The sequence below is a fragment of the Mixophyes fleayi genome, chromosome 11 (assembly GCF_038048845.1).
Source record: "Mixophyes fleayi isolate aMixFle1 chromosome 11, aMixFle1.hap1, whole genome shotgun sequence".
Lineage (NCBI taxonomy): Eukaryota > Metazoa > Chordata > Amphibia > Anura > Limnodynastidae > Mixophyes > Mixophyes fleayi.
In genome coordinates this window covers 83,749,127-83,775,948 of record NC_134412.1, presented here as the reverse complement: position 1 = coordinate 83,775,948, position 26,822 = coordinate 83,749,127, and the positions used below count along the sequence as shown (strand labels likewise).

General features: G+C 41.3%; 1 protein-coding gene across 4 annotated transcripts in view; it reads right to left on the bottom strand.

The window, feature by feature from the left end:
- Positions 1-26,822, bottom strand: part of AJAP1 (adherens junctions associated protein 1) — a 181,696-nt gene that overhangs the window by 77,069 nt on the left and 77,805 nt on the right. For all 4 annotated transcript variants that reach the window (XM_075190007.1, XM_075190009.1, XM_075190010.1 and 1 more), the window contains exon 2: positions 1,792-2,540. In XM_075190007.1, the coding sequence (XP_075046108.1) occupies positions 1,792-2,540 (749 nt within the window). The remainder of the gene's footprint in view (positions 1-1,791; positions 2,541-26,822) is intronic.

Here is a 26,822-nt window from a genome sequence, read left to right as displayed (position 1 = left end):
CTAGCAACTGTTTTCTAAAAAAAGAAAATCAAATATCAAAATGTTACTTAAGGGGTGGATCCCCCTACGTTGAAATCCTCCATTGCATTATTTAAGGCAGTGATGGACAACAGGCGGACCTAGGGCCCCAACAACCCTCCGTGGTGTCACATACGGCCTCCAGCTCCTTCCTGCTTCATTTTCAGATGTCTTTGTTGTAGCGTGTAACTCTTGTTGAGAATGCCTGCTGGTAAGTTATTACAGATAGGAGACTCTTTCTTTGATTACATGTATTGTTTTATCTTATTACTGAAGTTAAGGGTAATGTGTGGCCCCTTTGAAGGGAGAACATGTGGGCTTAACATGCTCACAGTAAAATACATATACAATATATGGTTATAGGCACCTGGAAGTCCATTCACTTTAAAAAGATTTCTGCATGTCTTTACTTATAAATACTAGCCAGGAGTAGTTTTAGCTTTCCCCACAAATTTCTACAATACAGTGATAAGTAAGACCCTTTGGGTCTAGGGTTTATTGTGCTAGATATTTTAACAAGAATGTTTTTTTTGTTGCAGCATTTTCTTGATATCTAATATTATTGCAACTCAGATCCTGCATAAACCTCTTCCCCAATAGAAAACAAACTCAGCATGAGGCCAGATGTACACAAAGAGGAAATATGAGGTTAGGATACACTTCTATTAGCTGAATAGAACTGAAAACACTCGGGCACAAGCACTTGTAGCCGGTTTGGCCAAGTATGGACACTACTGTCTGACTAACGAATGTCTATATTGCAAAGTTCCTGATCTACCTATGACCTCACACATGCCAATGGAGGTCATCTGCTAGCCAGATTCTACCTTCTGCACAGCACGGACTCTGGTTGTATAGAAGAGGTCAATACATGGCGTGCTATGGGGGCAGTTTGATCAAAACAATCTGCCTGTGTCTGGACGAAGGTAGGCAGACAGGGATCTAATATAACATGACATTTAATGCACTACTGTAGGCAAAAATTCCAGTGGAGCTTATAATATTATTTGTGATGCCTGGGTGATACTGGGTGATAAATAGACTTTGTTCAAGGTCATAATGGGATTCAAGCATTGGTCTTCATCAAGTCTCTTAGTGTTATAAAGTCTACGACCTGAACTACTGAAGAACACCTTATCCTGTAACTACAATACTGCACTGCAATTCAAGACATTATTGCTTATTTATGTGGCCAATTTGGTCGGTGTTGAACATATGTAGCCAGGCTTAGAAAACTATAGTAAATTTATAGTGTACAAAATGTATATGGTATACCAGATGGAAAAGGCTTTATTACGTTGCTCGGTGAGCTTTCACACATGATTAATTGATTAATTCCCCCAAAAGGGTGTGGGGATGTTGAGCTTGGCGTGCCATATAGGTCCCTGGCAGTAGATTTATGGAACCTTCTAAATAGGAGAAGTAGAGGTGTTGCTCATAAAACCAGACTCTAGCTATCCTATATCCAATACATTCTAAAGAATGATAGCTAGAATCTGATTGGTTGCTATGGGCAACACCTCCACTTTTTAGAATGTTTGATAAATCTACCCCAAAGTGTGTTAAGGACACCTGCTCCAATATTACTCCGTACTCCAGGCCTTACCTAGCACTAGAGTGCTTTAGTTGAATGATATGAGAATGGTTACATAATTCTGAAAATTTACTGTTAACACGATTTAATTACTCTCCATTATCACTCAAAAAGACTTCTATAAGCAAATTGGGTAAATTATCTTTCAAAACTCAATGGACATCTCAAAAATAACGCACCTGAGGTTTCATTGGGTATCCTCGGTGGCCTCGCAGCTTTCCCATTTCCTGGATAAGGTTCCGTTGTGCTTATCCTCCCAGTGTTTTTTTTGTCTCTATTAACCCCTTGGTTTTGTGTTCCGTCTTTCGACTGTGTCGTGGTGGAAGATATGGTGGACATCGTCGTTCCCACCAACGTTGTCCTGGCTTGTGTCGTAGAGGTTTTTGTGGTTTTATAAATCCCAGGGAATGTGGTGGACTCCACAATTTCATCATCCCCCGTCGGACCCCATAAAATAAATTCAGATTCTGTGGTTGGCTGGCTTTCACTGTCCAAAAAATGCCTTATGTTATTCCAACTTCTTCTTTGGAGTTGTCTCTTACCCCTTTTCAAGTGAGTAATTTTAAGTGCGTCTCTTACTCCATGTGTTGAGGGAACTGTTTTTGTGGAGTATTGTAATGGCACAAGTCTAGAAAAACTGTGGTCCACATGGTCTTTAAGATATAAATTTAAGTGCTGTGATTCCGCTTGGTAACCACGCCGCTGTTCGAAATTTGTAAACGGACTCCAAAAACGTTTAAAACGCCTCGGCTTCTGCCTCAACTTTGGGTTCCATAATGCCATGTGATGTATCCTATGATCTACTGACGGTCTTTGTAAGTATTTGTACGCAGTACTTGGTGATCCTGATTCACAGATAATGAAATCCATAGCTAGTTGAAAAATGGCTATCAAAATCCATGCATGGCTTCCTATCGGAGGGCCTGATCTGTAGATAGACATTGAAAGCATATTAGAGAAATGATCGAAAACATTCCCTTTTAAAACGTTTCAGTGGTGTTTTTTCGTTATTATATCTCATTAGCAATCAAACATATCCCCGTAGAACTCAATATATTATAAATATTTCACACTAATTAATTAAAACTGTGTTACATCATGTTGTGATACATTACACAGGAGAGAAATACACAAATAATTTATTGCATTAAATGTATTTAGAAAGATTTTGCTATGGGTTTTGGCAGTGTAGTGTTTTCCCCCTGCTTTCCAAAAAATAGGGACATCCCAGACAATCAGGAAATCCACATAGGGCCTGAGTCATTAGGAAGAGCAAAGCATAAAAAAAGGAGTAACTTTGCACCTGGTCAAAACCATGTTGCATTGGAGGGGGAGGTCAATTTAAAATGCGGGGACAGATTTATAGTTAGGGTAGGGCATGTCCTAGACAAACTTTACATTCCAGTGTAAAAATAAAGCTATCAAGTATTTGTGTGCTACATGAAAAAACAGCCAGTATTTAACTTATGTGCAAAATAATAAACTAGTTTGCACCCCTTATATTGTAACATGGTTTGTCCAAGAGCAAACTTACATTCTTTTTTTTTGCTTTTTGTGCCTTAATGACTCATGCCCATAGAGTACAATGAGGTGCTCAGATCCTACTCAAACGCACTGGACAGAATAACTAAATAAAATAGTTTTGGAAGCGCTGCTTGTCTTACTTAGAACCCTGCACATACTCCATGTGCTCGAACTCAGTGAGCGAGCTCAGAGGAGTAAGCACTCACGTGAGTGTCAGGCAAAATTAGTTTTATTTTTATACTGGTAATAGCACACATTAAATATAAATAATCATTTCTAAATTAAATGATATTTGTCAGTTACTATATAACCTACCTTGATTGGACACGGAAAAAAAAATTCCAGCAATGAACTCACCTTTCAGAATAAGGATTTGAACACTTTTAATAGGCCTGAATTTTCTGGTTGGTTATATGAAGTAACCCTGAAGCTAAATGTAATTTGCCTTCAATTATTTAATCATATATCCCACCATAAAGCACATTTTAGAAAAGATGCTTGTATGATGGCAATCTTTTCATATGTTAAACCGCCTGTAATGGGACATATTCAGAATCAGTCATGTGACCCGTACTTTAACTACAAGTGGACAGAATTGGGTAAATGCAAAATATGCTTATTTACTTTGGCAAAACACATTGAATAAAGTAATTCTTATTAAGTGTCATTGTCACGGGCACTAGGAGTCTTTACCCAGGGATCACCAGATGGTAGGCTTACCAGAGCAATGTAGATGGTAATAGGGTACTCTGGTAGCTGGGTGATCACGGAACATGAAATGATGGCCGATGAGATGCTCAGGAAAGTCTATGACTAGCAACACTGGTAATAATGAGGTAAAGATACACAAGGAACTGTATGGACAAGGACACGTGAAGGTAGTCAGTGGTCTGCGATAGCAAGTTGTACCACTGCTATAGTGAGGAGGAATGTCCAACAGAAACAAGGAGGTGATGAGAGTCAGCGGTCTGCGGGTAGCAAGTTGTACCGTTGTCTGAGTGAAGGAATGGAATCCAAGTGGAGGTATCCAGGTAGTCAGTGGTCTGCGGTAGCAAGTTGTACCACTGCTATGTGAGAGGATAATGGAACAGGTGATACCGGAAACAGGGATCAGTGGTCTGACATCAGCAAGTTGTACCACTGAATATATATGTGAGGAGGTGCACGGGGGAAGACTGCAACACAGGATATACACAGGCACCTTATACACGATCCACAGTAATATGCACAATATAGATATATATATATGTAAATGACTGATTAGGTCTGCAATCTAGAAAGTCTCTTGAAATAGTCCAGCACAATGATAACACAGTCAATGATGGCAATAGACTCAGCGGATAGCAGACTCCAGAGAGAACCAAACACAGTCCAGCAAGATATGCAATACACAGCACAGTCAATGAGAAGTATGCATACCGTGGTTCAGCAGTAGCAGTCAGATGGGATTGCAGCGGTACCTGAGCGGCTGGAGGCCGACTGGATAGGAAGTCCCTGGATAGGAGAAGCAGCGGTCTAGCAGGTGCAGCGCACAGGTGAGTAGACCGACAGGGACACGAATCCACAGGAGTCAGCAACACGTGGAACTGGACTCATAGGAAACCCAGGAGAATGGAGATGATCCAGCAGAGGGTAGTAGAAGAGATACAAATCCAATGCTGACAGGAGGGTAGAGGCCAGTGGAACACGTGAAGGCGTGGAGAGTGGATCAGCAGGAGATGGACGATAGCGCTGACCACAGCGGCAGGACTCAGCGGCACACGGAGGTAACCAGTAGCAACCACAGGAACCAACAGCGATGGGAAACAGGAGTGCAGCGCAGGGCAGGAGCTGTAGATCACGAAGTGTAGCAGATGGTAATGAAAAGCGGCAGTCTCGAGGAAGTCACAGCGAAGATGAGATGAGAGTGTAGTGCACGGAGGCAGCGGATAGTAATCAGCTGGCAGTCACGATGTTGAACACAGGCGAGTTGCAAGCAGGAGACTGTAGTGCACAGAGGCAGCGGATAGTAGTCAGCTGGCAGTCACGATGTTGAACACAGGCGAGTTGCAAGCAGGAGACTGTAGTGCACAGAGGCAGCGGATAGTAGTCAGCTGGCAGTCACGATGTTGAACACAGGCGAGTTGCAAGCAGGAGACTGTAGTGCACGGAGGCAGCGGATAGAAATCAGCAAACAGACTTGATGAGAAGCAGGTGAGTGAGGTAAAAGCTGGAGTGCACGGAGGCAGCGGATAGCAATGAGTAAACAGTCACATTGATATAAAATAACGTTGAAGTGGTGTAGAAGACTGTAGTGCACGGAGGCAGCGGATAGGAATCAGCAAACAGTCATGATGATACAGTTGATGGTAGAAGTGGTATGGAACCACAGTAGTAGAAGTGGTTTGGAAACCACAGGAATCAGCAGCACTGAATACACAAGAATACAGGAACACCTTCAGAGACTCATGAGGAATGAGACTCCAAGATCAGGCAACGTGGTAGTGACCACAGGTGCTTAATATAGGGAGGTTGCCTGATCTGCCAATTAAGTTAAAGGGGTATACACTGAAGTATAGAAAAGGGCTGCGCATGCGCAGACCCTCAGGAAGGTGGACGGCCACGGTTCCTAAATGTCCGGGAAGAGGCACTCACGGTCCGGTGAGTGACAGTACCCCCCCTTTTAAAGGTGGGCACAGAACGCCTGGAACCGGGCTTGTCCGGATTTTTGGAGTAAAACTTCTTCAAAAGGGCAGGAGCATTAAGATCTTCAGCTTTGATCCAAGAGCGCTCCTCAGGACCAAAGCCCTTCCAATGAACGAGGAAGTGGAGGACTCCTCGCGAAATTTTTGCATCTAGTACCTCGGTAATCTCAAAATCCTCCTCCTGATGAACTTGAACTGGCTGCGGAGCTGAGGGAGGAGTTGAAAAACGGTTGATAATAAGAGGTTTGAGCAAAGATACATGGAAGGCATTAGAAATCCGAAGACTCTTAGGAAGAAGGAGTTTCACACATACTGGATTGATAACTTGAATGATCCTATATGGACCAATAAAACGAGGGGCGAATTTCATGGATGGAACCTTCAAACGAATATTTTTTGTGGATAACCAGACACGATCTCCAATTTTTAGTGGTGGAATAGCCCGCCTCTTCTTATCAGCGAAAGATTTATATTTGACAGATGTCTTCTTCAAACAGGTTCTAACCTGAGACCAGATATTTTTAAAGGTCTGACAAACAGTCTCCACCGCAGGAACTTGGGTGGGCGGGAGGGCAGGAAATTCCGGAAAAGACGGATGGTGACCGTAGACCACAAAGAATGGAGTTTTGGATGATGACTCATGGTACATGTTGTTATGGGCGAACTCAGCCCAAGGGAGTAACTCTACCCAGTTGTCTTGATTGGCTGATGAAAATATCCTTATAAAAGTCTCAAGATCTTGATTGACACGTTCGGTTTGTCCATTGGATTGTGGATGGTAAGAAGATGAGAGTGCTAATCGTATGCCCAAGGTTTTACAAAGGGCTCGCCAGAATCTGGACACGAATTGTACTCCTCTATCAGACACAATCTCAGATGGACATCCATGGATACGGAAGATCTCTTTAATGAAATGTTCAGCCAGGATAGACGAGGAAGGCAAACCAGACAGAGGGATGAAATGAGCCATCTTCGAAAATCTGTCCACTACCACCCAAATAGTGTTATGGTTCTTACTAGGTGGTAAGTCAGTAACGAAATCCATACTAATATGGGTCCATGGTTTGGACGGAATGGGTAGTGGTCGCAGCAACCCTGCTGGGGTTCTGCGGGAGGATTTGAATTGCGAACATAATTCACAGGAAGCAATGAACTCTTTGACGTCTCTCCTCATTGAAGGCCACCAGTAACTTCGAGAGAGGATCTCAAAAGTCTTGTGTTCACCGGCGTGTCCAGAAAAACGAGAGGCATGGAACCACGAAAGGATTTTCCTCCTTAGAGTAGGAGGCACGAGGGTCTTCCCAAATGGTAGCGTTTTGGTGGATGAAGCAGCCAGTGAGATACATTTGGGGTCTAGAATGGTATGGTTGGAAACCTCTTCTATATCAGAGGACGTAGCAAAGGCTCTAGATAAGGCATCAGCTTTTTTGTTCTTGGCAGCTGGTTTGAAGGTAATTATTAATTCAAAACGGGAAAAGAAAAGAGACCATCTTGCTTGACGAGGGTTCAAGCATTGGGCAGACTGGAGATATGACAAGTTCTTATGATCCGTGAAGATCGTCACCGGATGGCGAGCTCCCTCCAACAAGTATCTCCATTCCTCTAATGCGGCTTTGATAGCCAGTAATTCCTTGTCTCCGATGGTATAATTCTTCTCTGCGGGTAGGAGACCCCGAGAATAGAAGGCACAAGGGTGGAATTTTTGCTGTTCCGAGCGTTGGGAGAGAATAGCTCCTAAGCCCACATTAGAGGCATCTACTTCTAGGAAAAAAGGGAGTGTCACATCAGGCTGACGAAGGATTGGAGCCGAAGAGAAGGACTCTTTTAATGTTTGAAAGGCTTGAATAGCCTCAGTAGACCATTGCTTAGGATTAGCCCCTTTACGAGTCAGGGCCACAATAGGAGATGCAATGGAAGAAAAGTCTTGAATGAAGCGTCTATAGTAATTGGCAAAACCTAAAAAACGCTGGATGGCACGAAGAGTAGTTGGCTGGGGCCAATGTAGTACAGCATTTACTTTGTCAGGATCCATCTTCAGACCAACTCCGGAAACAATATACCCCAAGAATGGAATCTGGGGTAATTCGAATGAACATTTTTCTAATTTACAGAACAATGAATTTTTCCGTAGCCTGGAGAGGACTTCTGCCACATGTTGGTGGTGAGAAGGCAGGTCCTGTGAAAAAATCAATATGTCGTCCAGGTAGACGAAGACACATACATATAATAAGTCCCGAAAAATCTCATTGATGAAGCCCTGAAAAACAGCGGGGGCATTACATAGCCCGAAAGGCATTACCAGATATTCGTAATGCCCGTCTCTGGTGTTAAACGCCGTCTTCCATTCGTCACCGGAACGGATTCTGATTAAATTGTAAGCACCACGAAGATCCAACTTAGTAAAAATACGGGCTCCCTTAATGCGGTCAAATAGCTCAGTGATCAACGGAATGGGATACCGGTTCTTGATAGTAATGGCATTGAGTCCACGAAAATCTATACAAGGGCGTAATGATCCATCCTTCTTTTTGACAAAGAAGAACCCAGCTCCAGCGGGCGAGGTGGAAGGTCGAATGAACCCACGCTGGAGGTTCTCCCGTATATATTCAGATGTAGCTTGAGTTTCAGGTAACGAGAGTGGATAGACCCGGCCTCTGGGAGGAGTCTTGCCAGGAAGAAGATCAATCGGACAATCCCAAGAACGATGAGGAGGAAGACGTTCAGACTGAGCTTTATCAAAAACATCGGTAAATGAAGCATATTGAGGAGGGAGTCCCGGTGAAATAGCTGAAATGGAAGCTTGCTGTACCTTGAGAGGAATGACTTGGGAAAGGCAATGATGGTGACATTCAGGCCCCCAAGACGTGACTTGAGGGGTGCGCCAGTCAATCTGGGGAGAGTGACACTGAAGCCATGGAAGGCCTAGGACAATCGGACTTGTCGTAACAGGAAGAATTAAAAACGATATCTCTTCATGATGCAGAGCACCAATCTGAAGGGTTACTGGAGACGTACTCTGGGTGATGAGACCGTTGATGAGACGTGATCCATCGATAGCCGTCACAGTAATGGGAGTTTTTAAGGTAATCATTGGTAGAGACCATTGATTAACTAACGATTTGGAAATAAAATTTCCTGCTGCTCCGGAATCAATCAATGCCTGTGACTCAAAGGTCTTGGTAGCAAAGGAAATAGTCACATCAAAAGCGCAGACTTTAGATTTCATAGACGATGGAGAGGACTCCAGGGACCCTAACTTCACCTCTCCAGAACTAGTTAGGGCCTGGCATTTCCCGATCTCTTAGGGCAGGAGCTGAGGACATGAGTGGAATCAGCACAATAGATACAGAGTCTATTCTTGACTCTTCGTTTCCTCTCCTCAGAAGATAACTTGGAACGTCCAATCTCCATGGGAATCACAGCGGGTGACACTGGACGAAATTGAGGGTTAGAGCGAAAAGGTGCTTTAGCAGAAGTCGTTTTCTCAGCCTCTCTTTCACGAAATCTCATATCAACACGATGGCATAGAGAGATCAAATCTTCAAGTGACGAAGGAAGCTCTTGGGTAGTCAGTGCATCTTTAATTTTATCGGAAAGCCCCTGCCAGAAGGCGGCAACTAAGGCTTCAGTGTTCCACTGAAGTTCAGAGGCTAAGATCCTAAATTGAATGACGTACTGGCCTACAGTATGAGATCCTTGTCGCAGACGGAGGATGCTGGAAGCAGCGGAGGTCACACGACCTGGTTCATCGAACACACTTCGGAATGTAGAAATGAATTTGGCACTATCTTGTAATATTGGATCGTTCCTCTCCCACAGAGGGGAGGCCCAAGCCAGGGCTTGTCCTGAAAACAAAGAGATAAGATAGGCCACTCTGGAACGATGGGTAGAAAAATTTTGAGGTTGGAGCTCAAAATGGACTGAACATTGGTTAAGGAAACCCCTACAAGTTTTGGGGTCTCCATCGTACTTTGACGGAGTAGGCAGGTGAAGCGTGGAAGCTATAGGCACCTGGGATGGCAATGGGGAAACGGAGGAAAGCACAGGAGCTTCAGTAGTAGCTGTCACAGTCTGTCCAGATGTTCCTTGGGAGGTTAATGACTGATAACACTGAAGTAACAGCTGTTGGCGGGCATCCTGTTGCTCCACACGGCTAACCAGATGTTGCAGCATCTCTTTGGCGGTAGGTTCCACATCTGGGTCTGTCATGGCCTGATCTTACTGTCACGGGCACTAGGAGTCTTTACCCAGGGATCACCAGATGGTAGGCTTACCAGAGCAATGTAGATGGTAATAGGGTACTCTGGTAGCTGGGTGATCACGGAACATGAAATGATGGCCGATGAGATGCTCAGGAAAGTCTATGACTAGCAACACTGGTAATAATGAGGTAAAGATACACAAGGAACTGTATGGACAAGGACACGTGAAGGTAGTCAGTGGTCTGCGATAGCAAGTTGTACCACTGCTATAGTGAGGAGGAATGTCCAACAGAAACAAGGAGGTGATGAGAGTCAGCGGTCTGCGGGTAGCAAGTTGTACCGTTGTCTGAGTGAAGGAATGGAATCCAAGTGGAGGTATCCAGGTAGTCAGTGGTCTGCGGTAGCAAGTTGTACCACTGCTATGTGAGAGGATAATGGAACAGGTGATACCGGAAACAGGGATCAGTGGTCTGACATCAGCAAGTTGTACCACTGAATATATATGTGAGGAGGTGCACGGGGGAAGACTGCAACACAGGATATACACAGGCACCTTATACACGATCCACAGTAATATGCACAATATAGATATATATATATGTAAATGACTGATTAGGTCTGCAATCTAGAAAGTCTCTTGAAATAGTCCAGCACAATGATAACACAGTCAATGATGGCAATAGACTCAGCGGATAGCAGACTCCAGAGAGAACCAAACACAGTCCAGCAAGATATGCAATACACAGCACAGTCAATGAGAAGTATGCATACCGTGGTTCAGCAGTAGCAGTCAGATGGGATTGCAGCGGTACCTGAGCGGCTGGAGGCCGACTGGATAGGAAGTCCCTGGATAGGAGAAGCAGCGGTCTAGCAGGTGCAGCGCACAGGTGAGTAGACCGACAGGGACACGAATCCACAGGAGTCAGCAACACGTGGAACTGGACTCATAGGAAACCCAGGAGAATGGAGATGATCCAGCAGAGGGTAGTAGAAGAGATACAAATCCAATGCTGACAGGAGGGTAGAGGCCAGTGGAACACGTGAAGGCGTGGAGAGTGGATCAGCAGGAGATGGACGATAGCGCTGACCACAGCGGCAGGACTCAGCGGCACACGGAGGTAACCAGTAGCAACCACAGGAACCAACAGCGATGGGAAACAGGAGTGCAGCGCAGGGCAGGAGCTGTAGATCACGAAGTGTAGCAGATGGTAATGAAAAGCGGCAGTCTCGAGGAAGTCACAGCGAAGATGAGATGAGAGTGTAGTGCACGGAGGCAGCGGATAGTAATCAGCTGGCAGTCACGATGTTGAACACAGGCGAGTTGCAAGCAGGAGACTGTAGTGCACAGAGGCAGCGGATAGTAGTCAGCTGGCAGTCACGATGTTGAACACAGGCGAGTTGCAAGCAGGAGACTGTAGTGCACAGAGGCAGCGGATAGTAGTCAGCTGGCAGTCACGATGTTGAACACAGGCGAGTTGCAAGCAGGAGACTGTAGTGCACGGAGGCAGCGGATAGAAATCAGCAAACAGACTTGATGAGAAGCAGGTGAGTGAGGTAAAAGCTGGAGTGCACGGAGGCAGCGGATAGCAATGAGTAAACAGTCACATTGATATAAAATAACGTTGAAGTGGTGTAGAAGACTGTAGTGCACGGAGGCAGCGGATAGGAATCAGCAAACAGTCATGATGATACAGTTGATGGTAGAAGTGGTATGGAACCACAGTAGTAGAAGTGGTTTGGAAACCACAGGAATCAGCAGCACTGAATACACAAGAATACAGGAACACCTTCAGAGACTCATGAGGAATGAGACTCCAAGATCAGGCAACGTGGTAGTGACCACAGGTGCTTAATATAGGGAGGTTGCCTGATCTGCCAATTAAGTTAAAGGGGTATACACTGAAGTATAGAAAAGGGCTGCGCATGCGCAGACCCTCAGGAAGGTGGACGGCCACGGTTCCTAAATGTCCGGGAAGAGGCACTCACGGTCCGGTGAGTGACAGTCATATTTGCCAAATATATATGTACATAGAAAAGAATAGGTAAAAGCAATGCATACATCCCAACATTTAGGACTTCTTAGCTGGGCCATCATCCAAAAATAGGGTGTGGTCATGTCATGTTAGGGGGTGTGACAGCATCACTATGGCCATGGTAACAACCGTAGCTCGGAAGCACTAGGCCATACCCAACGCCTCTTCCCTCCCCTGGAGACACTTCGTCATCATTTGCAGCATGTACCTCCCAACATTCCCAGCAAGTAGGGACAAAAGCCAGGACGGTGGCACAGTCCCACTTAATTCGGGACAGTTGGCAGGTATGGCAATAGAAAACTTTAATTCTTGCACTCATCATCTCCCACATTGATTATTGTAATTCTCTCCTTACTGGTCTTCCCAAAATCAGACTCGAGCCCTGGCTAGATTGATTTCACTTGCAAATCGTTTTACATCTGCTGAGCCACTCTATCAGTCTATACATTGGTTGCCTGTTTTTCAACGAATACAACATAAAATTCTTCTACTTGCATACAAGACCGTCAACAAAAGTGCACCAACATACATCTCCTCACTTGTCTCAAAATATCTCCCAACTCAACACCTCTGTTCTGCACAAGATCTGCGTCTCTCTTCCACTCTCATCACTTCCTCCCATTCTCAGTTACAGGATTTTTTTCGGGCTGCACCCACTTTATGGAATTCACTCACTCGCAGCACAAGACTTTCCTCTAGTCTTCAAACCTTCAAGCGTTCTCTGAAAACCCACCTCTTCAGACAAGCTTATAGTATTCCTCTACCACCCTCTTAATCTCCATAGGTTACCCTATTACCACCCTCTACACAGCTAACACAAGACAACAACCCTCTGACCAACACTGCTATGTGACTGATCACACAGCCCACTCAATACTTTGTAAGCTTTGCATTCTAGCTTGACAAATATTCAATATGATGTAGCACTTACCCTTGTGTATCAAACCATTGTCCTATAGATTGTAAGCCTGCGAGCAGGGCCCTCTACCTCTCTCTCTGTCTGTATGTAATACCCAGTATTGTTTTATTATTATTATTATTATTATTATTATTATTATTATTATTATTATCATCATCATCGTAGATTTGTAAGGCACCACAGTACTCCGCTGTGCCAGACAGTAGGGAAGATACATACATAAAACAGGACATACGTAAAACAAGAACAGACAAGTCATACAAAATGAATGGAGACATTATTACTGTTTGTTCCCAATTGTAAAGCGCTACGGAATCTGTTGGCGCTATATAAATAAATGTTGATGATGATGATTGGTTAATGCCTCTTGTAAAGCAGACAAGTTACAATTTTTTTTCATTTCCTTTTTCATCTTGTTAAAGTGTAGATTATTGTTAATACTTACAAACAATGGTGGCAAAATTTGGTGGACTTTAAAACTACTCCTGAGAATGCAGCCACGTGGATTCAGAGGCAACACAGAGGAATGGTGTTTCCCATTTATTCACTTAGAATTGTAAAACAATAAATATTACATCCTGTGGGTTAATGACAATGTACAAGTATGTTTTCCATTTATTACCTGCACACACATCAATGTTAGTAGCATGCACTTTTTAATTTTTAACCCTAAAACATCCTGTACTGCTACAGATAAGTGCGCTGATGCGTCATTGTCCAAGCAAAAATGCTGCAGTCTACATTAATGCACAAAGTATTAGAGGAATGCAGAAACAGTGAAATGGTGTGCCATATGCGTGGAGTTTATAGGCCTGATTTATTAAGGAAAGTAAATTTTAAAAAAATGAGTAACTTTGCACCTTGGCAAAAACATGTTGCATTGGAGGGGGAGACAAATATAAAATGTGATGGCAGATTTATAACTGGGGTAAAGCCATACTTGCCAACATTTTAGATTTGGCTTCTGGGAGCTGCCGGGGGGAGGTGGGCGTGCAGGGGACGGGGCTCCGAAAATCTCGTCATTTTGGCCCCTCTGTAAAATGACGCGTTTTGCGTCATTAAGCACGAATCGCGGCGTTTGAACCGAATTCTGCCCAATTCATTAGGAAGTGGGCAGATCAGGGAGATTTCCACACTCTCCCGGGAGTCCAGGAGACTCACGCGAAATGCGGGAGTCTCCCGGAGTGTCAGGGAGAGTTGGCAAGTAGGGGTACAGCATGTTGTAGATCAACTTAAAATTACAGTGTACAAATTAAGCTATCAAGTATTTATGTGTTACATAAAAAAACAGCCAGTATTTATCTTATGTGCAAAATAATAAACTAATTTGTACCTCTTATATTGTAACATGGTTTTTGTCCAGGAGAAAACACACTCATTTTTTTTTGCCTTAATTCCCTACATGTTCTTTCTGTGTCACATGGTTTTCCTCCAGGTGTTGCAGTTTCACAGACCAAACACAGACTGGAAGGTCAAACGCCTTGTGATTAAAAATGTACTAGGAAACATTAGCTGTAAGCTTTACTGGAGCAGGGACTGAGGTGCGTGAATAAAATACATTCTGATTGTACATTGCTGTAGTATATGTTGGGGCTATATAATGAATAATAATAGATTTATCTAACTTTATGAAAAGGAAAAAGTAGATTCTACCAATCATTTTGTAGAATGTACTAGATAAATGACAGCTAGAAGCTGAATGGTTGCTAAGGGCAACACCTCCACTTTTCCTTTTTAGAATGTTCGATAAATCTACCCTGATATCTTTGTTCACATCTGCAGAAGCGACAACAAACGTCTCTGTGCTCTGCTTATTGTAGAGTAAATGATCCCCAATGCCTTGTATGAAGTACAGAATGTAAACATAACGCCTGTACAATGACAGCTTCAGTCAGCTAATTAGCTCAACAATTGCAGAACAATATTCAATTTATTAACATTATGTACTGGCAGAGAAGATTAAATGGTAATAATGACGTTATTACAAATACCGATCTCTATCTAAATTATGCCTAAGAGAAAAGACACAGCAGCAAAAAGAAAAAACACTTCTATATGTATTGTCATATTATGCCTATAAGCTCTTTCTGCTTCTCTCCATTGTCTTTGATCTGCTAGTCATGCTGAGGCATGTTATGGTTTTATTTTTCAAAGCTACAGAATCCATTTACCGGCTGCTCTCCCTTCTCTCATTTACAGTCTAGACGTGAAATATTCGCAAATACAATATTAACTCTTTGCCTTCAAAAAAGGAAACCGAACTACATTATGGATTCACTTCTGTAGCTGCAGCAACGGTACAGGGGAAAAGGGAATTCACAACTGGACAGGTGAGCTTATATTCTATTCCTCTTGTGTAGATACGCTAAGTGCTCTCTGAGGGAACACTTTAACAAGATAGACAGACAGACAGACAGATATGAGATAGATAGATGATCGATAGACGATAGATAGATAGATAGATAGGAGATAGATATGAGATAGATAGATAGATGATCGATAGATGATAAATATGAGATAGATAGGAGATAGATATGAGATAGATAGATAGGAGATAGATAGATAGGAGATAGATATGAGATAGATAGATAGATAGGAGATAGATAGGAGATAGATAGATAGGAGATAGATATGAGATAGATAGATAGGAGATAGATATGAGATAGATAGATAGATAGGAGATAGATATGAGATAGATAGATAGGAGATAGATAGATAGGAGATAGATATGAGATAGATAGATAGGAGATAGATAGGAGATAGATAGATAGGAGATAGATATGAGATAGATAGGAGATAGATATGAGATAGATAGATAGGAGATGGATATGAGATAGATAGATAAGAGATAGATATGAGATAGACAGATAGATAGATAGATATGAGATAGATAGATATGAGATAGATAGACAGATAGATATGAGATAGATATGAGATAGATATGAGATAGATATGAGATAGATATGAGATAGACAGATAGATAGATAGATAGATAGATAGATAAATATGAGATAGATAGATAGGAGATAGATATGAGATAGATATGATAGATAGATATGAGATAGACAGATAGATAGATAGATAGATAGATATGAGATAGATAGATAGATAGGAGATAGATATGAGATAGATATGAGATAGATAGATATGAGATAGATATATATGAGATAGATATATATGAGATAGATAGATGATCGATAGATGATAAATAGATAGATATTTATGAGATAGATATGAGATAGACAGATAGATAGATAGACAGATAGATAGATACGAGATAGATAGATAGAGAGATGAGATAGATATGCTCTATAGCATTATCTGCTTTCCCTCTTCATGTATATACAACTGCACAGTACCACTCCTCACTCTGTAGCCTGAATGGTTATCACATTATCTGTGTTCATTCTTTATGTATATACAACTGCTCAGTACCACTTCTCACCATCTGTATGGTGGATATAATTCTCAGGTATTAAGTAAAAAAAAAAAAAATAAATCTATATATATTATATATATATATGACAATCAGAACACGCTGGTTATCAGCTGTGTATAATGTACACAGTCACAGAATGCACATATTTTTCGATAAATAAATGTCTCTATAACCCCATTGGATACAGAAGACCTGCAAAAAGTTAGAGTTAAGGTCATTTTAATCTCTATACTTTATGCAATCTCGATATTCTCCCAATTCTTAGAGGAAAGAAATATTTAAAAACATATTATGTACCAGACTGGTACAGTACTGGCCCAGCTGCAGGAAATTGCTTTTGTATATTGTTTTACTAATTTATTCTAATTAACCTGGACAAAGCATTACATTTCTATGTTGCTATAGGAAGCTGCTATACATTATGCTACAGGAATATGATGGCACTGAGCATATTAAACACTGCTGGGGAATCACAGAGTGTTCGCTGATTTCATGTAATTTACCAGCGGTCGATTTTCTGTTGAATGTGTCATTTCCTCTACCTCTCACTGGTAGTTATTGAGAAACGACTTATCATGCAATCACATGCTGATACACTGCCTTAGATGCTTAGCAAAAAAAAATAATAATAAACATTTGCCATAAAGGCTAGTTGTACACTTATATTGTTATTCGCGGGTGCAATTATTTGTATAACATTTTTATCAAGATGTCTTAAAAGAGAACTTAAACTAAAATATTTTTAATCTCTGTTTTCCAACTCCCATCCTATAGTTTTCCGATCCACAGCAGATGTTTTTTCTGTGTCAGCTGCTACACGTGTTGTATCCTACCCAAATATTTATGTAATTGTTTAGGAATATAAAAATAGAGCATAAAACATAACATAAAACACAAATATAATTTATGAGAGTACAAACAAATACAAATTAAACTGTCACAAAAAAATTCACAGTACATTCTCCCCAAAAAAACACAATGAAAAGGAACTAAGTCACCCTATTGTAGAACAGAAACATTCCTCCGAACCTTTATGGTCGTGCAATTAATTTAACTGCAAGAACTAAAAATACAAATAAAAAAATATATATTTATGGACTGGAAAGGAAACTAAACACATTTTTTAATGCGTCTCCCCCAACTGATTATAAGATGATTTGCAAATTACTGTTATTACCATTTCTCACACCTTATGGGAAATAAACATATGATAACGTTGTTTCTAATTTATCTACTTGTTAGTTAGCAGATTTCAACTATCACAGCTGCCCCATTTCACTGCTAGAGACCTTGATAGGAAGCCAGGTCTATTGCTATTATTTTACATTGTTGCAACAATGTTACTGCCCTTTGCAAACCAGTTAACTCTTTGTGCAGCAGAGACACATTGTTTACAAATGATCATTTATATGTTTTCTAGTGGTTTTTTTTTTTTTTTTTTTTAAAAAGGGTCTAATACTAGTGGCACCATATCCAATAGTACTTTCTTTGTTATTCGTAATGCATTTTGTTACATTTTTTGTTGTTGATTTTACTACTGGTAAACGCATTGGAGAAGCCTATATTGAACGCAACACTAGTAACTTAAAAAATATAGTATATATTTTTACTAGTTTTTAAATGCAAAAAAAAATAAAGTTACATTGTAATCGGCCGTTAGAAGTTACCTCCAAACAGGTTGGATCAGTACAGGTTGGATACACACGTGTGGCCAAATTGTATGTTGATCTGATTGTTCTGTGGTTGTTACAAATGGCAACATTGCAGTGTGTTGGCACCATGAAGAGTTCTTGTCATAATTACACCCTTGTTTCACAGGATTATACAGTGGAAGAACAAATACATATTGCATCTACATAGATGTACAATGGGGGAGATTCAATTCAGCGTGAGGTGCTACAATTACTGGCAATTTCCGCCACCGGGCATCGTGATGATGTCTGTGCGCCGGATTGCCAGCAATTGAATCTGCCCCAATGTGTAGGATATATTTTTAAGTATTTTTACATACACTTAGGTGACAAAAGTGGATGTACTTTTCACGGATTTAGGATAAAGTTATTATGCGCCTACAGTATATGTGATTTACCAACTCTCCGAATGTCAGGGAGACTCCTCATTCTACTTCTCTTTCTTGAGATGTGAACGGTACCTTAACAGCACTATTCACAAATTAAATCAACATTACCCCAGCCCCCTTCACGAATCACATTGTGCAGTAGCGGAGTGAGACCGCTATGACGAGAATCGCGCAGACACATTTCATATCTCCCAGAGCAGCGGTATATTAACTAGGAAAGGATGATAAGGGCAGCACGGTGGCTTAGTGGTTAGCACTTCTGCCTCAAAGCACTGGGGTCATGAGTTCGATTTCCAACCATGGCCTTATCTGTGTGGCGTTTGTATGTTCTCCCCATATTTGCTTGGGTTTCCTCCGGGTGCTCCGGTTTCCTGCCAGACTTCAAAAACATACTGGTAGGTTCACACGGCTCTACTAACAGTAGTGCACGCAGCATTGCCCATGTATATATGAGGATAGGAAGAGTTGGAGAGCAGCCAAGCACTGTCTAATATTATAGCCACGCCCCCATGCATGCTGGTCACGCCCACTGGTGGCGTAGTGTGGAAACCACCCTCTACAAATCCTGCGTTTGCCCCTGGGCATATGAGTACCAGCAAGCACAACTCACTGTAAGGGAGAAGTGGCTCCTATAGCTGGTACAGCCAGCCCACTGTGATCTGGGCCTGTTATCCCTGAATAAAGTCCTTTGCTTATACAGCCCTGCAGAATAAGCTGGCGCTTTGTAAATAAATAATCAAAATAGTTAATTAAAGTTGGATGAAAACTACTTATGGCCGCATGGTTCAAATAAATAGGCGACACAAAATGCTTCATAAATATATTATTATATTATCAATTAATAAATGATGATATTATTTTCTCCATTTCTTATTTACAGCCTTTTTATATTTTATTATGTTTAATATCCGGCACTAGTTGCATTATTCAGAACACACTTATAACCTGGCAGTATAGTTTGAACACAATACTCGGTATAAATTTATGAGCGTTTTGTGCTCCTACTCAGCTGAGATATGAATGGGCCGCCACCGTATTACAACAGAATACAAAACTCACTATTCCCTCTCATTAGTCAGTGTGACACCAGGGCATTGAAGCCATCACAACCCAAACTTGGCATAAAAAAACCTTGACAACATTTAGGTTGTGGGTTTCATAAATTATTGGTTCCAGCTCTCTTAGTAACAAAATAACGTAGGCGCTTTCAGTGCTGTGGTATTAGCACAATAAACGAAGGCGCTCCCAGGCTAGTGCTGCAGGATAGATCTTATGTAGATATTTATTTTTGTTTATTGTTACCATATTTTTCTGCATTCAGATTGGGACAGTTTATGTTGTAGTTCATCTGGAGTGGCGTTATGTTATTTTTCTTAGCGACCCTCGCTCATCACCCTATTAACAACACTCGGCTTATACTCACCCCCGTTCTCCTCTGATCTTTTGGAAGTAGCTTTTAGTTATCACATAGCAAGAGGACTCTATGGTCAAGAGCCATTCCAACAATAAAGTGAACCGATAGCAACATTTTATAGGGGCCCCATCCCCTCTTCACGTCACCGTAGAATAGCGCCTTGTGACAGACGCATTTTTAAGCTTAGGCAACTCTACGCTTATATCATACTTGCCTACTCATCCGGAACGTCCGGGAGGGTACTGGATTTCGGGGTCTTGTTCCTAGACTCCCGGAAGCGTAGGCCACCCTCCCTGAACTCACCTCTCCTTCTTCTAAATAGGCTAGGGCGTGTGATGACCCGATTCGTGCCATCAGGCCTTACCAGGTGGGTGATAATGGCACAAGTCAAAACAGCATGGCCCTGTCCTACACTGCACAATTATGTGATCGCATCATCGCCCAGCGCGGGGAGGGGACGTGGTGATGCAAATTGCGTCATCACTCCACCAACCTTTGACCTTTGCCCTTTGGACCTCCACTCCGATTATCTCCCGGAGGGGAGGTCCCAAAAGTTGGAAAACATGGCTTATATGTTGTTTTCCTGCAGATAGCAGGTAGTGTAAGCTATAAGTATCTGACATATAAACACTGATTTTTTCTGTTAATGCTGTTGGCCAGTTTCACTGTACATATTATGTCAGGAACTTAGGACTTGTGGAGCCTGCTAAGTGCAGGAAAACACTGAGCGAATGCACAGAGCTCCCTTAGGCCAATATAAATACAATATGCTGTTATCCTTAAGGGCCCGAGTCTCATCGGACCATTATACCCCTGGGCCCCATAGCAGCCACAAGAGCTGCTATGGATATCATGGATATCATCACACCCCTTCCTATGAGCTTTGGGGTTTTGTACAGTCAGATGTATTTGATCTCTGACGTCTGCTGAACAGTGTGTTTTGTGGTTCTGTATATAGCTTAGAAGCTATCAAACATTATCTGGGTACAGGGTAATTAGTACTGGCCAGGTGGCACAGAGAGATTTTTAGATCTGAAGATCTCTGTTCTGTGCTTTCTATGCCTAAAAAAATATTTAATATAACATTCAGGACATTTAAATACAGCAGTGATAACAACACACCCTCATCAGAAATCTCATACTTGTAGGTTAATTAGCGCATGGCAAAAATTGACCCTAGTGTGTGTGGTAAGAAATTTATACTGTAAGCGCAATGAGTCGAATGACTACATTTTCTCTGTACAGCGCTGCTTAATAGAATTGGCGTCATATATATATATAAACAAAAACAATATTAATTATAACAATTGTATGTTCTTGCAGTCAACTAGCTAACAAGCTGCAATACAATTGGCCTGTCTAGGGAACCACTTGTGATTGGCTGCCACCTAACAGGAGTCTCGGCTACTGCCGGCCATAGTCATTTAGAGATGTGCATATGAGTGGATACTTTTTTCCAACACTCTTTAATTCATGTTATAAGCCATGGTTTTTACTATAGCAAGGGAACCTGTGTCTAGTATTGCTTGCTGGCTAAGGATTTTAAAAGGAGGGTACACGGTCTGTTTTTATTTGTATGTTTTTATTTTTACACAGCATGCACTCCTGTTCACATAATGTACTTATAGTACGTGTACAGAAGACACACATGCGCAGCACAGTTTTTACATGAGCGCCACCTGCCCTTTGAAATCAGTATTGCATGGCCGACAAAGATTACTTCTTCAAGCTTATTAAAGAAAAGTTGTGCTGAAAGGATAGTTAAAGAAGGACACATCTAGGATTGTTAAAATTGGTTAATTATACAATATAAATTATTTTTTTTTGTTTTTTTTCAAATATCTCTCTTAGTAATAATTGTTACATGAACGTGATACCTGTTAAGTATCTCAACTTTCTGTTAGGGAAAACATGCTAATTAGAATAAATAATTGCTATGCAAAGTTACTATAGCATAATTATTCTTTTACTCTGAAGTCCTGAAAGCCTGCGATTTTTTTCTCTTACCTTTATAAATGTTGTTATTTTCTACTACAAAAGCGTCTTCCTCTTAAATCTAACGACGCCACCCTGAGTTATTTTAAAATGTATGCAAATCAGCAATTACCGACTCATTTTGCATTCTGGCAGATACTGTGCTAAGCTCCAATGCTACATAGACCTTAACTTAACATTGGTATTACTGTTCGAAATATGCCACCTGCCACAGCCTAGCGATGTGCGCTTAACACTGAATAAAACCCGCTACAGAAATAAAAGGTGTTAAACTTTAGGAATTTCTGGAGCCGTAAAACGTGAAAACCTGTTACTAACAGTACCTTCGAAAGAGTAAGGAAAATAATAACATCTTGGGGCCTTGTCAATGGCGACGATGTTAGAGGAATTTATAGCAACAGCTAAATTAAAGGGCACTTTTCAAAATTGTGTTTAATCCATATTTATGTTTAAACGTAACTTAAGCATAGCATAACGATTCAGTCCATGTGTACATTTTTTTTTTACGGAAGGTTTCTGTGTTTTTTCTCATAAGCAGCTATTCAGCAAATAATCCACTGTTCTGTTACAGGGTCATTCAGTCCCTGCTACTCTTCCACTTGAACTGTGCTCCATTTAACTCATACTTGCCAACTCTCCTGGAATGTCTGGGAGACTCCCGAAATCCCCGGATCCCCGGGAGTGCAGGCAAGTCTCCCGCATCCCGCAATTTGCGGTGAATCGCATTAGTTTGCCCCCCCCCCCCCCCACGACAAAACAATTTCCATAGCAGAGGGCGGGGCTAAAATGACGCAATTCACCGTGCCCCGCCCTCTAGTCACGCCTCTCTCCCGGACTACACTGCCTAAAAGTACGCAAGAATGATTTAACTTCCATTGAAAGGAACAGAGTGCAGCTCGAATGTAACTCTAAAAAGTGATCATAGATCCCTAAGGTTATTTACATGATGAGTCTTAGCAAAGCAAGTTAAATGCTTGATGGCACCTGGAAAACTGCAAACTGTGTCTATGCTCCTTTGAGAACTCACCTTGCATTGCCTTGAGTGGTTGTGTGACTTGTTTTAGAGATCATCTATTATCTCTTTTGAGCATTCAGTTTGATCTGGATTCTGAACACAGTTGAAATCAAGCTTTAAAGTGTACAAAACACAGGCAGTCTATCAGCTAGTAAGTGACATGGGGGTAAATTGACTAAAGCTTAAAAAAGAAAAGTGGAAATGTTGTCCATAGCAACCAATCAGATCCTAGCTATTATGTTCTAGAACAGTGTTGGCTAACCTGTGACACTCCAGGTGTTGTGAAACTACAGGTCCCAGCATACCCTTCCAGCATTAACCTGCTATATATTGGCAAAGCATGCTGGGACTTGTATTTTCACAACACCTGGAGTGTCACAGGTTAGCCAACACTGTTCTAGAATGTACTAGCTAAATGATAACTAGAATCTGATTGGTTGCTATGGGCAACAAGTCCAGTTTTCCTTGATCAGGTGTACTTAAGGCAACTCCATTTTTATAGCTATCTCAGCACTTTTCTAAATCTCACAGCGCACTTGAAAGTCAAACTCTGGCAAACTTTCAAAATGAATAAATTATTTTCCTTATCTATTCATGAAAATTGAACACAGAATATTAAAATATATTTAAGTTTCATCTTATAAGATGTTCTGTCCCAAATAACTTGTTGAAACATTTTACTAAAAAAAAAAAAAAAATGTAAAATAATTTTACAGTATTTTCTTTTGAAAATCCAGAGAATAGGACCAGCGCTTCCTTAGATAGTATGAATCAGTGTTCACAGTAATAGCTCCTGACAGCACGCTCCTGCAACACTGGTGGTGACTCAGTATAGTCACAGACAGCAGTGCAGTTTTGGACTGTTAAGACTCAATAAGGTTGCCGATTCCCATTATCTCTGCTCTGTTTCCTCTCTGACTCACTGTCTTTTACTGTCTGCTAACAATTATCACGCTTCAGTAATCATTAAAATATATCAAATTCCTTTTCTTAAACCAATCTTTTCCTTTTTTTTTCTTTCCTTCACATAAGAGAAAAAAAATGGAAAAAAAAGCAATGCCACCGTTTAACATATTAATATATCAGATAATGTACATTACTGAGCTGAAACAATATACATCAAGTTAATGAACATATCCGTCACCCCTTTAAATCAGGTTACCCATGCAGGAAAGAAGTGCTTCTGTATTTGAGCCAGCAGAGTGTGAGTGACAAGCTTGTAGACTTGCTCTGTGGAAATTCACTCTGTGGATTGGTGGAGGGCCAGTGATGTCACAGCAGCTAACCTGACTGAAATCTCAGTTTTTTGGTCTATAGCAGGGATGTGACTTCATCTATTTGTAGGTGATGTAGTATTAAACATTACTTGCTAATAAAGATGTAGGGGAAAACCTAAAGTGGTTCATTAAAATTTTAGATTTTGGTGGTCTTAAGCTGACATTAGATTTCATAGAACCAGAATATTGGTCGATAAAAATCACTTGCCCATCTAGTGTATTGTGATACATCTCCCAGAAGCAAGACATGAAAAGTCGGCAAGTATGATGTTATTTAAATAGCCTAAATTTGGCCAGTGGGACAAACCCCAAGGGTCAAGCAACAGAATTATCTTCCAATTTAGCCAATGTGGTTAATTTGTTGGGTGCTTGTCTCTCTGCACTGAATAACTTTTATTCTAGCTGCATTAATCCAGTGCTTCTTTGTCAGACATCCATAATACCACAACAATTGGTAAACAAAACTGCTTTATATATTAATTATACAAGACTAAGGAAACAATAGAGGCCCATGGACAAAACAGGTTTATAGGCTACAGAAGCCACGGAGGGACAAATTTAACAACAAACCATAACGGCAGTCGGCTACCTTCAAATATATTACAGCCATGAAAAAGCTGAGTAAAATAAGCAAAGCATAAGAAATTTCATTTGACATAAAAGAAGCTGACCTTTAAAAAGCCAGTTTCATGCTAACAGCATGTTCTGTAAACCAACTGCTAAAACATCCCAAGAATGTGATTCTTTTGAATTGTCTAAATGTCAAGAAATTTCTATTTTGTTCAGCCCGGTACAATGTCCAAGCAATGACCGTGATTCAAACACGGTAATAGGACTATAGATTTGAGTCAACCAAGATATTGGTAACCAGTATAAGTATAGTTTTATGTAATTACTAGAGTGTTTAATTATATATATAAATAATAACAAATAATCAACTAAAATAGAAAGATTTAACTCAACGAGTAACCGTATACAGGATGTTATAAAGCCTTCAAAGTTTACGCTGACATCATAATTAATCAAGTTCTAACGTAATAGTGATAATGCCAGCAAGATTTATTATTAATGCCCAGTAAAATCTAATAAGGAATAGAGATGTTCACTGACCCCCCGTGAACTGGTTTTGGATCTGGATTAGCTTCGTGTCTTGGTTTTGGCAAAACCGCCCTCGTGTGTTCTGGTTTGGGATTTTTTAGAAAAAATCCTAAAATATGCTAAAAATTACATAATTTTGCTCCTTTTTTGTTCCTACATTATTTTTAAACTCAATAACACTAATTTCCAGTCATTTGCAGTCAATTTTGACCACCTCACAGGTCACATTATTATTTTCATACACTTTCGGACAAAGACTGCAGCGACCTGGCTGGATGGTAAGCGACAGAGCAATGACACAAACACACGGCTGTTCCTAGCACATCTAGGACACATTGGCACACAGCAGTGGCAGAAAAGAAAAATGGGGGTCTGCCCTCCTTAATGTTGGTTCCTAAAAAGGAATTAAAAACTTGCGAGATCCCACAACGTCACAATGACATTTTGCCTCGTTTTTGATTCCGAGGGCGCGCGACAGATCGGCTCGGTACTCGGATCCCCTAAGTTCGGGTCTGTTCGGTTTCCCGAGGAACCGAGCCTGAGAATCTCTAATAAGGAATATTGTAAAATTAATGTTTTGTAAGAGGATCAGTAGTAGTAATGCCCATAAGAAGCATAAATGCCTACTAAGATCTCAATTAGTAATTATAATACCCAACAAGATGTTCTTCAGTACAGTAATGCCGAGAGATGCCAATTAGAGGTAGTAGTTGGTGGTAGTACCCAGGATGTGCATCAGTACAAATTAATGCTCAGTAAGATGCCCATTTTAGCACTTAGCAGCAATGCCCAATAAGATGTTCATCTTTATAAGGTAATTCCCATTAACAGGCCTATTAGTAGCGGCAATTCTCAAAACGATGGCCATTAGTTAAAGTAATGCCCAGTTAGATGTCTGTCAGTAGTAGTAATGAGCAGTCTAATTCAAACTAGCTGCAGCAATGCCCATCACGATGTTCATCAGCAATGGACGTCACCGATCCGCCTATCTATACCCGTCGGATGCGGCAAACTCTTCTACCCCCACAAACGCTGTCATCTTGGTCTGCAAATCCGCATGGATGAAAGATGGACAACACTTACAGAGGCACAAAGTAGAATGTTGGCATTGTTGCATTACTCTGAAATATTGTAGATTTATGGTGACTCCCCTGCCCTGTAGAGGGTAAGAACAAGCTACTGTATGACAATAAAATGCAGAAAATATTTAAGTAGGAAGCAAAACATACAGTATTGGTGCAAGCCTTGGCTCGCTCTAGGCAGCACCCACCCCACTTGGATGCGACGCCCCTCTCTTCTCTTATCTGGTTTGACTGGCTGTGTGGCACTATGACATCATAGCCAAGCGCCACACTCCCAACTTAACGCTAATATCGGAAACCAGCAGCGGACAGAAGCCGATTTCCCTACACGTCAGTGACAGCTCTCCACGTGCGGTCGCCACGGGGGGCATTAATAAAACTTGACAAGTTACATTATGTCACTCATCCAGTGTTCTAAGTGGCCCCTAATCATTGATGCCTATGTCCG